The 18,389-nt window shown below is 38.2% G+C and overlaps 1 protein-coding gene across 3 annotated transcripts in view; it reads right to left on the bottom strand.

The window, feature by feature from the left end:
* The window catches only part of PDLIM3 (PDZ and LIM domain 3), a 31,253-nt gene that overhangs the window by 1,903 nt on the left and 10,961 nt on the right, over positions 1–18,389 (bottom strand). Inside the window, exons 3-7 of one of the 3 annotated variants that reach the window (XM_035004230.1) lie at positions 17,860–17,944; positions 9,751–9,818; positions 4,561–4,824; positions 2,816–2,946; positions 866–977 (exon numbers count right to left, since the gene is read on the bottom strand). In XM_035004230.1, the coding sequence (XP_034860121.1) occupies positions 866–977; positions 2,816–2,946; positions 4,561–4,824; positions 9,751–9,818; positions 17,860–17,944 (660 nt within the window). Of the gene's footprint in view, positions 1–865; positions 978–2,815; positions 2,947–4,560; positions 4,825–9,750; positions 9,819–10,199; positions 10,388–17,859; positions 17,945–18,389 lie in introns of all 3 variants that reach the window. The other 2 variants (XM_035004231.1, XM_035004232.1) reach the window with 2 other exon arrangements.

Below are 18,389 nucleotides of genomic sequence, written 5' to 3'. Positions count from 1 at the left end.
CTCTCTTTCTTTCTTTCTCTTTCTTTCTTTCTTTCTTTCTTTCTTTCTTTCTTTCTTTCTTTCTTTCTTTCTTTCTTTTCCTCTCTCTCCCTCCCTCCCTCCCTTGCTCCCTCCCTCTCTCTTTCTCTTTTCCTTCCTTCCTTCCTTCCTTCCTTCCTTCCTTCCTTCCTTCCTTTCTCTCTTTCTTTTTCTTTCTTTGTCACATTCCCCTCCTTGCTCTAACCAGGCTTCTCTCCCACTGTCCTCTTGGGATGAATCCTGGATCATTGGACAGATGGTGCCGCAGTGTGTGAGCTAATATAGAGGCAGAGAAGGGGCCTCTGGGGCTGGGGGAAGGGGCCATGTGGGGCGTTTGCAGTGGGGAGATTGAAGTGATCTGGTTCACTTGGAGATTTGAATCAGCAAGTGTGGCTCTGCAAACACAAGGGCCCTTGACATGGAAGCTGACTGTATTTTTAAAAGTTATACTTCAATATATGTGCAACCTAAGAAACCGAGTAAAGATAATGTGTTTTCATGAACAACCTGATGACCCTCATATTTGGTTTCTTCAGTTTATACAAAAGAGGAAGTATTTAAAGACTACACATTAACCAAGGGAGGGCTTTTTGAAGTGAAGCTATGCTTCTCGGAAGCAATTTTTAAAATATGCTTTGAGGACAGTTTTGTTTTTTAAATGGGAATATATCTGAAATTATAAGTCCAGATTGTTGCTGACTCACATTATATGCCAATTTTAGGGCATGTTGAAGGAGTTCCGGTCAAAATGTGCTAAATGTTGTGGACATAGTTCAAGTCACTGACTAGAAACCGAGAGCGGATACCGAGATTTAGAGTGAATGCCGGGGTTAAAACTGGGACTTACACGATGCCGCTCCCACATTTGTCACAGATTGGCATCTTCCGAACGCTGCCAGCACTGCCGTGGGCTTTGGTAACTGGAGCTCTCACACTCCGAGTTCCAGCAGGACGGTCATCTGAAAAACAAAGTGTTTCCATTTATGGCAAGCGGACAGCTGGCTACAGTTTGTACTTCACTTCTATTTTAAGGTGTGCACTTTAACCTGAGGAATTCCTAATTTGCGCCAGAACTAGTATCTCAAAAGGAGGACAGATTCAAGCATCACTTGTTCTGAAGTAGGGCCTTTCCAAAAAGGATTTGTTAAAAGTTGTCGTCGCTGTTGGGGGGAGCTGTTATAAAATGCTGAAAAGGATCAGAGAACATTTGGCATTTTTTTTCTTTTTCTTATTGTGGTAAAATATACAGAACATACAATGGATCATAATGACCACTTTTCAACGTGTGATTCAGTAGCAATAAGTACATTGACAAGGTTGTGCAACCATCACCAACAGTTCTTTCCAGAACTCTTTCATCGTCCCAAACAAAAACTCTGTACCCATTAAGCAGTAACTTCCCATCCCCCCTTCCTCCCAGATCCCGGTAACCTCCACTCTCTGTCTTTACGACTTGCCTATTCCAGGTACCTCATAGGGGTGGATGCCTCCAAGATTTCTCTTTCTTGTCTGGCCTATTTCCCCCAGCATGTTTTCAGGGTTCATCCATATTGCAGCATGTATCAGAATTTGATTCATTTTTGAGGCTGATTAATGGTTCTGTTGGATGGATAGACCATATTTTGTGTATCCCTTGATCAGTTGATAGGCATATGTGTTGTTTTCACTTTCTGGCTATTGTGGATAAAGCTGCTATGGATACTGGTGTATGAGTATCTCTTTGAGTTCCTGCCTTCAATTCATTGGATATATAGCCAGGAGTGCAATTGTTGGATAATACAGTAATTTCTGTGTTTAACTTTTTGAGGAAATACCATACTGGTTTTCACAGTGGCTGCACCATTTTGCATTCCCATTAACCATGGACAAGGGTTCCAGTTTTTCCACATGCTCACCAACACTTGTAAGTTTCTTTTTTTTTTTTTTTAAATAGCCAACTTAGTAGGGCATTTTGCATTTTTGTGCAACTTTTTTTTTTTGAAGTTTTTATTTATTTATTTATCTGACAGAGAGAGACACAGCGAGAGAGGGAATACAAACGGGGGAGAGGGAGAGGGAGAAGCAGGCTTCCCACTGAGCAGGGAGCCCGATGTGGGGCTCGATCCCAGGACCCTGGGATCATGACCTGAGCCAAAGGCAGACGCTTAACGACTGAGCCACACAGGCGCCCTATTTTTGTGCAACTTTTAAAAGACTGTGTATATCTTTTTGGGGTAGAAAAACATTGATAAGATTATGGCCTTGAGGACAGCAGTAGTGGGCTAGAGATTCAGCCTTGCTTCTAACTGGCTGTGTCTCTGTACAAATCCACTCTCTCTGTGTGTCAGTTTCTCCTTTGTTAAAAGGGAAAAATAATAGTTCCTGTCTCACAGGTTATTGGGAGGATTAAGGAATCAAGTATGCAAGATACTTAGCACAGGGTTTGGAACATAGTAAGTGTTATTAAGTGAACATTTCAGTGTTATCTTAAAATTTTCATGATGATGACACCGTGGAGCGGGGGGAGGCTGATAAATTTTGCAATATCCATTTAAAATTCTAACTAATGATTTTTGAGCCAAACTAGCCCCTTGACTACTATGGATGGAATTTGTCTTTGGTGTCCTTTTATCACCGGGTTGGTGGCTACTTGGATACATTCTGGAAGCTCCTTTTCTAAACCAAGTGCCATCCAAATCTTCCTGAGGAAAGATTCATTGATCACTGAACTAAATCAATTTTTTGTCTTTCATTCCCAGTATGTTTGCTATCCTCTCCTCCATCAATACTGTTCCAGCAGGTATTCATGGCTGCTCACCAGGGCCATCATTCACTAATTCCTGGAGCACTCTGAAGGAGCCCGACTGGCGAGGCTGAGTAGGCTCATTCCGATTGTCATGGAGCATCCGGTACACATCTGACTGGGGGGGCACCAAGGCTGCGGGTTCACTGAAACACAGGATGACATGTGAGCAGTGTCAGGAGCGTTGTGAGGCATGGAATGTGCAAGAAGCCACAAGACATGGATAAGCAATAATCACTATATTTGCAGTAACTCCTGAGCAAAGATTCAGGATTTTCAAGTTAATCTCTATACAGTTAAAAATATGGTATGAATTCACATGGGTCACTTTCATGATGTCATTCATTAACCTGGGAGTCACATCAGCACTTCTCCATCTGGCAGAATACTTTAGAGGGCAAGTACAATGTGACTGTTAGGGAATAGTGATAAAAAAAATAACACTCATGTCTGATGGATATATAATTATAATGTGAACAAAATTAACTTTTCTCAGAAAAGAGACAATATACAGATGGTAGGAAGTGCAAGAGTGAGCCCAGTTTGATTATTCTCGGTCATAAAATTGTCAGTAAAGTTCAGATTCATTTCTGATATTAAGCTGAAAGGTAAGGCTTAATTTTGTTTTAGGGTTAATTTGTTAACTCCTGAGAACAACAAAGTTATCGTTTTGCTTATAAATGGAAGAAATTCAGCTTGTATGTGAAAATACATAATGTAGAAACTTTCATAGATACGTCAGTTATATTGATTACATTGTTTTTAATAAGCACATTATAATTCACTTACAACAATGATAGCAGCTTTATTTTAATATTCTACAAATATAATTCATGATGAACAATAAGAAAATGCCTCAATAATACTACATGTCAGGCACTAAATGCTTTATTATTTAATGGCATTTAATTGCATTATCTAGAAAAGGTAGTTGCTATCTGCACATATTTTTACTACCTATATCATATCTTAAAATCATCATCTTATATATCTGAAATTCTTCGCAAAAAGGCTTTGAGATACATTACACCTTTATTATCTCATTGTATTCATCCCTAGAGCTATTTTGGGATATAGTTACATAGTACTCTAAAACATTATAAAATTTTGATTTATAAAAAGTGGTTATATAATACTGAAAGAAGTAGTAAGTTCTTATCTTATAAGTCTTTATTTGAAAAAACTTGATGGCAAAAGCACTTTGAGGAAATATTCATAATAAAGAAGAATTGAGCCAAAATCGGGACCGATGGAAATTAAATATTTACATTAATAGCTTGAGCTTATAAAACTTTATTCATGGTAAAAATTCTAAATGGAAAAATGATCACCTCTCCACAAGCTACCACTAAAAGAGACAAGAGGTGTCACCTCTTAAAATTCCTCTGAACCTCCCATTCCTTTCCCAATTTTTGACCCCCAAAGAAGAAGCATAGACTATACTAGATTGTAAGTTACTTTTGGGAAGGATTGTACCAGACATTTGTAAAGAACACTGTGGCTTTCTACAGGAGATAGACATTTGCTCCTTCCCTGATTTCATTGTTTTGTGCTCTGTTGCGTAAAGTTCTACTTAGTTAATTCTTGAACTCACTTTTATCTTTAGGTCTAGATATTTGCAATACACCCCTAGTATTTTTTTCTTTAAAGCTTTCCGCATAGCTTTCTTTGAATTACGACAATGTTAAAAGACACCCGTAAGGTTGACATCGCCCATGTGTTTAGTTAATATGCCCATGGTTCAAAAAGACTCGCATTACCTCATTGAGGGTGCTTCCCCTAGAGCTGTTGAAACCTGACCCTGAAGTGTTTCCATAATATTGTCATCTGAGTACAACTGCATAGGAGTATTAAACTGAGCATGTACAATCTTCACACCGGGAAGTTCCATTTCCAAAGGAATGTTAGGGGCCATCTTAGCAGCAACTTTCAAGTCACCTGGGCAAATAGTACTAAGAGTGCTGACAGAAGAAGGGGTGCTACGTCCGCTGCTGCCATCAATGCCGGATGGAGTGCTGCATCCACTGTTTTAATGACCACGTGACACAGAGGTGACACAGGAATCGGAAAACCCAGACAGAACACAGAGAACAGGTACAGAGAGGTTAAAAGGAATTGAAGACGGAAAGTAAGATGTGAGTTAAATCAAATTCGAATGAAATGGTTACTTCTGGCTAGGGTGTGTTTTACAAAGGGAAGACATTTCAAAATTCCTGATTGAAAAAAGTGCAAGAAAATTAAAAACTACAGGTGATACTGCATTTTTTGGCTCTGTTCTACTAGGGCAACATGTGGAGGGTTACACACAGAATTGTATGTGAGGTAGAAAAGATGCAGCTATCTTTACTTTTTAAAAATAGGCCAAATGAGGGCGCCTGGGTGGCTCAGTTGGTTGAGCAACTGCCTTCGGCTCGGGTCATGATCCTGGACTCCTGGGATCGAATCCCGCATCGGGCTCCCTGCTCAGCGGGGGGTCTGCTTCTCCCTCTGACCCTCCTCCCTCTCGTGCTCTCTGTCTCTCATTCTCTCTCTCTCAAATAAATAAATAAAATCTTAAAAAAAAAATAGGCCAAATGATTTTAAACTGGCCCACATCACAAACAAATGGTGCAGGGAAATGACATTGGCTGGATGTCCTTTTACATTTATGAGCTGCAGTATGTAAAATCAAAATATTCCTGAATGATCCTTCACAATTAGTAAGGGACTACGCAGCATGAAGATACAATCAGATATTTAGGCTAAACATTTCATGAGAAGTGTTTCCGAAATGCACTTAGGCTTTCACTGAATAGTAACTGGGAACTTGAAGGTTCTGTGATAAAGATTATGTTTTAAAGCTATTTTGTAAATGTCTTACAGTTAAGATTTTAACTTTTTCTACTTTTATTCTTTAATTTTGTGAAGAATACACGTTAATAAACTGTTCAGTGATTTAAGACAGGCTCTAGAAACAGCCAATAAGTGCTTGTCACCTTGAAATCAATTGATTAGAGGGCAAATAAGGTGGTCTTAGACTCTTTGGACACTACGTAGGGCTAAGCTATATTTCTTTCATACATAGCTATTTCATGTAACAATTTTGGAGGCACATATGTATTTCCATGCATATTTCTCATTTCCTTTTAAAGATCAACTGAGGAGACTTGTTATTAAAATATGAGAAAGGCCAGTCATGCAATTTCAAGAACAGCTAGGAAGATTTCATATTCTCTATGAATCTGGATAAGAGGCTAGTTACAGCTCACGCACCAGTGACTAAAGTCATTTTTCTACATGCATTTTAAGTGCAGCGTGAGAAATGCATTTTACAAGAAAATGGAATATACTGAGATTTTTTTAAAGCACAGTCATTTAAAACTAAGCCAAAAGAAATGTTAGTATTTGTAAACGTCTATCATGCTTGCAGGTTAGTGTTGCTATAAACTCCAGACAGAGAACAATTTATATGAGGTGTTTATCTCAAAGCCCATTTTCTCTTAGGGCTTAAGGGTGACTCTTGCATTTACTCTCTAGGGCTACTAATGCTAACCTTAGCCCCATATAGACAGCAAAAACCAAAAGGATATTGGACATTGATTTTGTTGACTTCATCAGTGTTGTAGCCTGCTTAGTCTGGACAACCCATGTCACAAAATGGATTTTTAAATTTTTTTTTGTCCTGTGTTATCCATTGCAACCACCTGCATGACCTAAATGAGGCAAGTACATATGGATGTGCTCCTTCACTTCCTGGCTGTTGAGAGCCTATTTAAAACCCAATCTCTAAATTGGTTAATCACATACAAAATGCCCAGTGGCTTATTTACCATTTTTGTAAGCTCAACACTGTACTAGCTCCTGAAGTCGACCTCAGTCGGTAAAAAATAAAAGTAAATTTTCAGTTATAGTGCAGTTTACTCAGGATTATATTGATTTAACTTAAGTGCAATGAAGCATATTAAATTGTAATTTTGGGATTTGAAACACTGAGTTAAATCTTGGGAGAGTTGGGCTTAAAATAGTGAACCTTGTCAGCAAGCATTTATAGCTACTCTGACCCTACTGTGTGCCAGGCATAGAGCTAGGCATAGAGTAGATAGATAAACTATGAGCAGTCAGAACTTACAGATAGACCTTATCTTGTAGTTGTAATTAGTAATCTTGTATATAGCATGTTTGTGTATATAATTTTATTTAAGCAAGGATTGTGTCTTCTATTGCCTTGCTTCTTTATCATTCTATTTAGGGGCCCATAGTTATTGAAGAGATAGGAAGTAAACCCTAAGCAAACACGAATGACCTTTTATAAATTTCTGGGGCAGTTTTACAAGATCTCTTGAACTGATGATTTAAATAAATAGTTTTCATGGACTTCGGTCACTGTGGGTATTATCATGGGTCACCATGACCTATTCCTGTGACTGAAAATGTAGGTACTAATGAGATTTCTTTGACTTTGACTTACTGACTTGGCAAGACCACTTGTAAGCTTGGTGATACACTCAACTACTTCTTGTCTCTATAGATCATCAGACAGAGAACCAATTTCCCTGGCCTGTATACAGGCTTTTTGGGATGAACTTCTTGATGTGACCTGTCCAAAAACCACTCACAAGATTCTATTTTATCATTTGGATCTATAAAATAAAATTTTTAAATTTACATATTTGCATATGAAAACACTGACTTTCTAATATGATTCGATTATGAAATAATTAAAAGAACCATAACTATCAGTAAGGCCCTAGGGAGATTAACATATTAGCAATCTAGCATCTCCCACTTACTTCTGATTAAAAAATTGTTCATTGATGTGTAGTTGTAGCTTGGTGGATAGCCACCTCAAATTCCACCATGACAAAAGAATCATTTGGTAAGAACAAGGAATTCAGAAGCTAGAGCAAATAGTGAGAGGACGCAGGAAGAAAGGAAAGGTAGTACAGGCATTTTTACAATTCTTTAAGATTAAATGCTGGTGCCTGTCTTTCATCCCTGTTCCTCCTCTCTCCTCTCCCAAATTCAGCTATATTGAAAGGCACCTTACAATGACAAAAGTATGAGGGGCTTGTCACTATTACCATTTTTGAATTAAAATGCAAATATAAAAAAAGGCCATTAGCTACCTAAATCTCTCTGACTTTCCCTGAATTTTTATAAAATTAAATGTGTTACTGGTCTTTAGCAAAGGCAAGATCTGTGTCACCCTAATGCCCTCCTGAAGTCCTATAGTTCAGATTAGTGAACTTATAGTTAAACCAATGTCAAAAGAATGCAAGTGTATTAATTTTACGATGCTTCTTTAGAAAGTAGTATATATATTTATTCAATAGTAACATAGCATTTTTACTCTTAATCTAGTGTTATGATATCAGGGTGGGGCTGGGAAGCTATTGAATGTGGAGAAATCGGGAGATGATTCAGAGGAAAATGGACTGGGAACCAGAGAATGAAAAAGAGAAGTAAAAAAGGCTTGTGCAGAATTGCATGTGTGAGAGAGGGGTGATAGTTTTGTTTCTTCTTGCCATCAGAAAATATTATCAGGTACTCTTAGGATTTTGTTCCTTTATCTAATGAACATTTATGGAGCATTTAGTCTGTCCCAGCCTTGTTTCTAGGTGCTGGGAAGATGGAAGGTGCTCCATTCTAGTGGGGGAAGATGTACTTGGTAGTCACTGCCTTTTTAGCATCGTCTCCTGATTTTCCACTCTATTGCTTCTGTCTGAGTCTGATATCACAAAATTGTCCAGCTTATTTTGAGATAATCCTCTGGCCCTGACTCCAGTTTATGGAAAGGTCTGCATAAGGAGATCATATATCAATTGATGACTGACCACCCAGAGCACATATCATAAACTTGGATACCCCCAAGGGCTAGCAGGGTTACACATGTATGAAAGTGGCCCAGGTATCAGGAATGATGGGCATTTTGACAGGATGGAGAGAAGATGTTCCATCTTAAGGCATTTACTAAGTTCATTTTTTTTTAAGCAGCAGGAGGATTATGTAAAACACTGTCAATTAATCAGATGGGCCACTAGTTTGGGACACTGGATATAGATCATTAGTCAATAATCCTAACCACCAACTTCCTTCCTCAGGGCTGACTAATGTGGCTGAGGTCAGAGGAATGGGTTTGCGGTTTCCTAAAGTCACTCTTTCCCAAAGTGCTAACACAGGGCATTAATTTCCCCCCCTTAGGTTGAAGTACAATTTCTAGAGAAGATATTCATTTGAAAAGGATCATCTGAAGATGACCTATTTCTCTGATTGACAGCCATGAAGAGCTTGCTCATTCTTATTGCCGTGTGCACACAGTTATCCATGAGGGGTAACCGACATATCTCCCTCTCTCCCAACTCTTTCCTTATACTTATATTCCCCAGTGTGGAAAAATTCCTTTCCAAGTGGCTTCTCTTTCTTTGTAAGGATCCATAAGAATGCAGAGTTGTTTTTATGTAAGAGCTAGAACGAGTGGGATTACCCAGCGGGCTGAAGTTGCAGTGAGAAGCAGGTGTTGAGGTGGCCTCTTCAGAGAATGTCCAGCATAGAAAGCTGCACCAGCACTCCCACTGGGCCCCACCTGCTTCCTGACTTCTGACTTGGGGCTGGTTTCCAGGTTTGTTTCTGCTGGCTGGGCCTTCCTGACCTGGGAATGGGGTACACCTGCCTGCCTCAAAGGTCACTGTGTTCTGGATGGGCTCCTCAGAACAGCAGGGTATTAGTTATAAATATACGTGGTGATTGCCTAACTTTTCACAGCTCTAGAATCTTGTCAGTATTTATTCTCAGAAATGGAGGTTAGCGGCCTCCTCTGCTCTGTGAAGTGAGTTTGTTTCTTTTGCTTTTGAAATAAGCTTCAGGATGAACAGAGTCACTCCAAACACCTATGTGTTACTCTTCTTAGTGATTAGTAAGGATTTTATTAAAGAAACATGCACTCCAGACATCAAAATCTCAAAGCTTATGACCTGCTTCGGCCTGGGATTATGAAAGGTTTGGGCCGAATATTGTGCTTGTGTTCAAAGTAGTTCACATCCTGTAAAAACAAAGGGTTAAAAAGTTCCCTCAGTGGAAGATAGTTTTTTTTTTTTTTTTTTTTTAAGATAAAAGTAAATGAATGATAATTGTACAGAGAGGATTATTTACCACCGAATAGTGACATGACTAAGAAGGGTGACAATGGAACCAGAGTGATTTCTTCGTTTTAAGCATCTGTTCACTAGAAATGTTCAGGAACTGGCAGATTGGACTCCAGAACATCAGAACCATGTTCTAGATGCTTGTCTTTAAGCTAAAAATCTGATCGTGCCTTCAGGAAAGTAAAAATAAAACAGCAAGAGCTGAACTTTTGAAAGGAAAAGAAACCGTACTATCGCTGTTAAGAGCATGGTGGCCGGAAACCCAGTCAGATACTTACCTTTGAGGCGAACTAGGAATGAGACCTCGCAGCTGCCCGTGAAGTGCATCTTGTATATTGCTAGTTGAATAGAGCCCAATTGGTGAGTTATAGGAAGCGCTCACTACCTGTCTTTTGTCATCAATGTTTGCTGCTGTAACAAAAGGCTGGGCCCTTCTGTTGTGCGCGGTACCAATGGGTTTGAACTCCTGTACAATGGCAGACAAAATACACAGAGCCACAGAATGCACAAGAAAGCCGTTAATGAGCAAACCAACAGCATCGCTATTGTTAATCAAGGCTTCTTTACCCCACTGCAAGATTCATGGCAAGGTTAAAGGAGGAGGTGAATATAAAACTTTCTACGTTTTCTGTGAACTTTCCATGTGCTGTACTCAGCCACAAAATGGTGCAAAGGAATTGATCTTATTTAAATATTATAAAATAATTCGAACATTATACCTTTCGTCTGGCCCTACTGACTTTTTACGTCTATAGCTTTTAAGAAATTCTCATACGACTCCTTTGAAGACAGAAATTCCGTGTCAGAAATGAGATTTGGGGCTTAGAATAATTATTATACTTCACATTTCCTCAAGTAGAACTTACGTTTGCTTTCTCTTCTATTAATAGAGAGCTTTTATCTCAATAAAAGTTACTCCATTTTAGGAAATGGAGGAGGGAAACAGAAAGAGAGGGAGCATTTGTGAATGACTATACTGAATCACTTTAACTAATCCAAGTAAAATTTTCTTTTTTCTTAATACCTACCACAAAGAACAAAATTATTTTTTTCAGAATTTAAATTTCAATTAGCCAACATAGAGTACATCATTAGTAAAAAACAAAATTCTTAATTTGCATTCAGGTCTAAACTTAAATTTAGAACAAATAGTAAGAATTAAAAGATGATTTTTCCCTATGAGAGCAGGTTTTCCAATTTTTATATAGATTTATAATTTTGTAAAGTCATTAAGTATGTTTTTCTTCTAAGCAACAGAAGAAAACCAAAAGGGAAGGCTAAAATACACACAAGCTGATTCTCTTCCCAAGTCTTTTCATTTGGCAGGATCAGTAAGATAAATCTTTCCAATATTTTCACTCACACACTCACATCGACTTCATTTACTTTTGTGAATGTGTCACCAGTTTTTCACACAGATTTCAACTAGTACAAACATTTATGATTCTTTGAAATGTTACTGAAAAGAGGCTGTTTTTATTAAAAAAATAAAAAGGTCTTGTGATATTCTTACTCATGTCATTTTTTTCGCTCCTTGTCATTACAAATGAATAAATGGTGGGATGGTGCTTTTTTGTTAGGAAAAGAGACTGTCTTCCTTTCTTAGGGGGTGGAATCAGAGTTTTGCACAGAGATTCTTGTGCTTGAGAACACCAACAGCTTCCTGGAGGGACCCATGCCACAGAATGCTTCGTTTGGGTTCTGAGCAGGCAGTCGTCACAGATAGTCCCTGTTCCTCCATCCAGGTCCGTTGGCAGTTAAAAAGGAAGTGAGGTGCAACTTCAAATACTAGCGGAGTCTTTGACCCCAGCTGCCCCAAATCTCACAGAACGTGAAAATCAGTGAGGTGGTAGAGAGCAGCTTTTCTCTCATCAACCTCAGACAGCATAGTATAACAGCCTCTTGAACTTGAAAAGGTCTGAGTTGAATACAATTAGCCTGTGATCCTGGAGTATTGTTGGCTTGACTAATATCTTACTGATTCATTATTTTTACCTCCAGAAGAGTGGCTCACTGCCTACGAGTTGGTTGGGCGACAAGATAGCTGCCGTTATTAGGTGGCAGAATGACCGAAACAACCAAATTTGGCTTTAGGAAAACGCTGAGTCCCACAACCTGTGAAAATGTGTGTAGTCAGACATTGATGTAGTGGTACCATCTGATTGTTTCGGCTGATTTAATAATGAATTTTGATTGGGTTTTTATGATTAACCATTCTGATTAGCCATTATTATGGTATGAAAAATTGAAATGGAAATAATTGTAAGTAATGACAGTGGCCATGATTCAAGCCTTTGTGACTCTTTTTGGTATGAAAGAAGACAGAAGGCTAATTGTCTCATTTAGTTTTGGTGTATTTTAAATTTCTTAGGCTAATTAAATGAGTGAATCAGGCAGAACTGAAGGACTCAAGCTTTGTGGAATTCAAAAAATGTTTTCCTTTAATTTAAGTATACCTTAAAGATCTTGGTAAATAGAATTAAAATTATAAAAATTGGTTAATGTCATATGATGGTTTTACGGGGAAAATGTCTCTGCCCTTATTACTTCTTAGTCTTAAAATGATAAATAAACATGGATGGTGACTGTCCTATAAATGAGGCAACTTCTCTGGAAATATTTATGCACTAGTAATCTCTAGTAGTGCTTCTAAAAAACAGCATATGAGTTAATGAGCTCCAAGCTTTTTCTTTGCTGTTTTCATTTTGGGTTATATATTGCAGAAGTTGCAAATGGTAATTTGTTAAAAAAAAACACCTTCTTTTTTCTGCACATAATCATAAAAGGATCATAAAAGGAAGTGTTTCTAAGATAGCCTTCAAACATTTGTATTTAGGCTTTGCAAAGCATTAGTTTATGGGCTGCTAGAGTCATTCCAAAAAAAAAGCACAATAAAGTGTATACATCAAAGGTAAACATTTAAGTATGGCACGGAGAGGCAACATTCTATCCAAATCTTACATCATTGTTGATGGTCAAACTGAATCAAGAGACAAAACCGATGAGAAGTTTGCTATTCCACTTTAATTCCTTTTTACTTTTTCAGGAAAATCATTAGTATCAGAAAATACCAGTAAAAAAAAAAAATTATATACCAGTCAATGTAGTCCAGCTCTTGTGTTTATTTTTCCCAGACAATAGCATCCAAATGATTCTCATCTCTTAGGAATTCAATAAGTAATCACTACACCTAATTAATGCATTTTCAATAGTATTTTTTAAATGTTAGGAGCTTATATTAAGGAATAATATTTTGAATTCATATAATCCTCGAGCTGCCAGAGTCAAAGCTAGGTAACTGGATAGAGATTTGCTGATATTGGGGAGAATGCACGTCTTGACAACCATCTCCCAAGCCCTTAGAATAACCTCAGCAATGACAGCATTCAAAGACACATCCACCTTTCAACTTCTTACTGGAAGAAGTTGTCCAGAGATAGAGATTCAGTCCAAGAACTGAGGTAATTACCAGCTCCAACAGAAACAACATGTTCGATAATGTGCGTATATGTATGTATGTATTTATTTATTTATAAAAAACAGTGGTGGGGAAATAAGGTAAACAAACTATATCAAGTGATCATATACTTGGCCAAGCCACACTGAGTAACTGACAGTATCTTATCATGTTTGGAATTTATGAACAATCACCACCCTTAACCTCTTGCTCACCCCTCAAATGAAAAATAAAGTCGCCCTTATAATTTTTTCCCCCCAACAATCTGTTTCAAGTGTTTCCCATATATAATAGGGGGAGAGTTTGGGGAAATGGGGTTTAAGAAACCTTGTTTTCTGTAATCCATCTTCCAGTTATCAACAAATTGTAGGATAAAGGTATATTTTGAAAATATAAACAACTTTAACCCATACCTCACTTGATTTTGTGTGTTGTTCCTATACATCTTTATTATTAAGTCTTCTATGGCAAGGATGCAGTCCTTTTATGGAAATAGACACAGCTATCTTCTCTTTTAGGAAAGAATGATTTTGTTTCTGAAAAGCATCTTTCCTGTATGGGATAGCTACATTATAATTTTGAGTTAACTACCATTAAACAAAGAGGAGAGTAATGTTTTATTTGAGAATGCCAGCTTTGGAGAAGGACACAGAGCTCTAAAAACACCTTTAGTCTAGAGCAATAACGCTTTGTATAGGAAAATGCATATGTCTGCTCATAGGCCATATTCAGGATTGTATAGAAGGCATTTATTCAATGGCTGGGAATAACTTTTTATATATAAATATGTAACTTTTTATAAATAAATAAGTAACACTTATTCAATAGCTAGGAATAACTTCTAAGGTTCTATTTAAGCCTAAGATTCAAGTCTACACTGATAAAAACAAAATGTAAGTATTTAATAAAAACATGGACAAATGAAAAAAAAAACTGGGTATTAAAATTTCATGTCAATTATTACTATAACTGTCTAAGAAAAAGTTCCCAAAGCCTAACCCTATGCATAGGGAAAAAACTGGAAAGAAATACACTAACATTTTTGTTTTGTGGCTGGGTTTAAATGGTAGGATATAATGAGTTTTTTCCCCAGTGGATATATATTACTTTTAAAACGGAAGAGTATTATAGTCCAATAGCAAAGATCACAAAACTTGCAGTTAAAGTTTCACTTGGGTTGAGAAGCAAGAACTCAAATATTGTATTGCTCAATGGCCTTTTCTCTTCATCTATGGTAGCATCTGAAAGCATGATATATTAATGGCATGTGTTTCTCAGATGGACACATCTTTGTTGCCCAGAAAGTTGCTTTATTTGCAGAGTTCCCATTTTTGGGGTGGGGGTGGGGGAAGACCTCTCTTTGCAAGACCTCTTTTTGCATGGCTTGTGTGAACAAAAAGATAAAATAAGAAGACAAACATAACCTCAGTTTAGCTTTTCTCCACTCTCATGCTACAGGTTAAATTCACTGCTTGTATTTTTTTTTTTTAATCACTGCATTTTGTTAAGTTTATGCTTTGGCGCTTCGGATAGCAAGGGTCATGCTGGAGTTTAGCTATGTTTGTAGGGAATGTCCGTTCTGAAGTGCCAAGTTATGTGAACTGATCATGCAGAAATCTGGCCTGAGGATCCGAAGGACAGGAATCCTTTGGCCCATTGGGGGAAGAATTGAAATGGTTCTTATCTCTGAGACCTTCAAACACGGGCCTCTCTCGGAGGAGGTGCCAGTAAGAATTAGTCATGACTCAAACTAAAGGAATGTTCAAAGGCCCCATCTGACTGGCTTCTGCAGCCTTTAACCCAATCTTCACCTTTTTTTTTTCAAACCTATCTCATTCTCTATCTTTTCCCCATTGGTACTATCATACATGTCCATATTGCCTAACCCCAAAATGTAGGACATGTGGGCTAATACATGATTGACGAGAGGCCAGAGCACTTAAAAGTGGGCTATTTTAAAAAATCCAGTTCTTGGGATAATCATGGTCATACGTTAGTACTTGTAGATTGATAAAAGGGGCTTCTTCGAGAACGAAACTCAAACAGTTGGCACTTAGACTCCAGTTCTGGAGAGATGTTAGCAAAACACAAGCTCCCATCTTGGTCTAAGCTCAGCCTGTGCTTAATACATACTTGCTGAGTCACCCACATGCCAGACACTGCAACAGGGTCAGGGATCACTGGGGATCTGGTACTTTGGTCAGATCTGTCTCATTGACCTCATATCTTAGCATCTCATATTGGTGAAACTGGATTTTAAAAATTAGGAGAAATTTTGAATGAATGAATGAATGAATAATTTGCAAAGGGTGCAGTACAATTTTGGATGTGTACTATATACGGCAAGGAAATTCAGAATTTTATCCATTTTGTCCTGGTGAGAATAAGAGATTGGGTGGTCAATTAATGCATATGTATGAGCCTTAAACTTTCACTTCTTCCTGTTGTTTTTTAAAACACCACATGATCTCTTTTTCTCATGTGTTGCCTCTAAGTGATGAGTCAATGAAGGTGGGAGGAAGCTGGTGGGCTTGGGCATTACTGCAAAGGACAATCTGCAAGTGATAGCTCTGCCTGGAGAGCTTTGCTTTTTCTCCTTCCAGTTTTTTCTTCTATCAAAGATAATGTTGATTGGAGGTGTTATTATTCACCAATCCACCTCGATGCCAGGGGGTAAGCCACCACCAGCATTCAGACCCCTTTCACCACATTTATTATCTGGCTTGTCTATTTCATCTTTCACTCACTCTTCCTGAAGAGCTGAGCTCTGACCTGACCTAAATCCCATTCACCCTGCACTCTTACCACGCAGCAGCAGGGGCTGGTGGCAGCCAAGCACCATTCTGAGAACTGGGTCCCAAGGGTGGTCCTGGGCAGTGCTAGAAAATGCAGTTTATCGGTAGAACCTCCAGTTCCTTTCACGCATCAGCTATTTATTGAGCGCTTGCTATGCGCCATGCTGGGAGACTCCCAAGTAAAGAGAACAGACACAGCAGCTCCCACCTTCACGGATATTCCGTACCCTGCTCACTCGCTTTGAGGCCTGTTTTCTCCTCTTTTGCTCTTTTGCTGATTTTTAGGCGCAGGCTCCTCCTTTCCTCCAGTCAAAAGTCTAGGGCAAGGATCTAATAAACTCATGCCCTCTAAAGGTTAAGCCACTCGGGATGTTTCTTCTCCTGGGGGGATGTTATCTGAACTGAAAGTAAAGTTTTAATCCAAAGCAATTTGTAAGGACCCCTGTAGTAGTAATGTGGAAAGCGTTCCTGGTGTCCAGGAAGTCCTGTCACATGGGCAACCTCCCATTTCACTGTCAGGAAAGGCCAGCCTGGTGGGAGGGGGTAGGTACCATACAGTATTACCAAGAGCTCCCACAAAATTGAGTACCTCTAGGAGCAATTCGATGTGCCAGGTTCTTTTTCTACAGTATTGTATTTACATCTTTGAGAAGCCCTATGAGATACAGGTACGTGTTACTCTCAGTGTATTTTATCAAGGAGAAAGTGGAGGTAAATTTATGGAGAAAGTGGAAAACTGGAAGCACAAATTCAGGAGTTGGTGATCCTGGATAAAGGAAATGCTGCTGAAGCATAAGTTACAAATACGTTCTCAATGCATTTTCAATAGATATATAGGAAAACTACAGTTTGGGAATATTTAATCCACTTAGCATGAATACTTGTTTAAAAAGGGATACCCAATTTATATATCTGTCTCTCTAAACTTGGGAAACTTCTGGCTAAGGAGAGGTTCTAAAATCCTTGTCTTAATTACATTTTCCCACACAGCAAAACTGAGGGTTGGTTTCATTTCAGGGTTTTTTTTTTTTTTTTTTTTTGGAGCTTTTGAAAGTAGACATCATCAGATAAGCATCAGATTATTAGATTAATTTAGCTCATTAGAACTGCCTCAAGGGAAAAAGCCTCTATCTTTTGTAATTCTACTGCATGGGTAGAATATCACCATGATTACATAATGCAAAATCCTTTTTGCAGAGTAAACTTAATTATAGAACGCCAGAACTGAGAATTAAAAAGGGATGTAAAATAAGATCTGGATGAAGACCTCAAAGAATTAAAGTTCACAATAATTATTAGATTAGAGACACCTGTTTCAAATGGTAGACACTAATTTCGTTTTGCTTTGTTTTAACATGTTAAACTTCCTGGATTATGTCATGGTCATTTGGCAGAAGTCCATCACAAAGAATGAAAAAATAAGTAGACTGTATGTAGATAGAGCCAAATTTTTGTCCTGAGAACATATTTGCCTTTTAACAAGGCACTTGCCTGGGGATACTTCTTTTTTCTCTTGATATAAAAAGACATGGATAATATAAATTAATCTCACAGGGTAAAGACAGACAATTACTCCATCAGGTGGCTTATTCTGATTTTTTATACTTGTCATTTCTTCCTCTTGGAAGCATCCGCATCATTTAAAAGAAAAGATAATGTGAATATCATTTATTCTAAAATTCATACCTGTGGTTCTGCTTCTAAGTTGATTTTGAAAGGGTGAGCCTTCCCATCTTCAGATACCTGTGGAGACCATAAGCGAGTTTCTGCCCTGTGAATAAAAGAAATTTTGTAAACTCTAAATTCTAATGGTACTTCTGGTTTTAGCATAATTTAATCTACCATAATGTGTATGAAAATACTGTCGAACCTTGATAATTTAAGCAAAAACAATACTCCGTGCTCATTATTCTGTATTCTCCCATCTAATTGGTTTTTTGGGTACTTTTGGGGAAACTCGAATGGATAAAAATAGCACGGAGGACAACTATAGACTGAAGTTTGTGTCCCCCCCCCCCCCCCCCCGCCCACCAAGTTCCTATGTTGCAACCTTACCCGCCAATATGATGGTTTTTGGAGGTGAGGTCTTTGGGAAGTAATTAGGATTAGCTTAGGTCATGAGGTTAGAGCTGTCATGATAGGATTAATGTCTTTATTTAAAGAGGAAGAGACATGCGATCTCAGTCTGTGTGTCCACGCACCAAGAAAGGCCATGT

The sequence above is a fragment of the Mirounga leonina genome, unplaced genomic scaffold, assembly GCF_011800145.1.
Source record: "Mirounga leonina isolate KUSES-001 unplaced genomic scaffold, KU_Mleo_1.0 Mir_128, whole genome shotgun sequence".
Classification (NCBI taxonomy): Eukaryota; Metazoa; Chordata; class Mammalia; order Carnivora; family Phocidae; genus Mirounga; species Mirounga leonina.
This window is presented reverse-complemented; position numbering and strand designations above follow the sequence as displayed.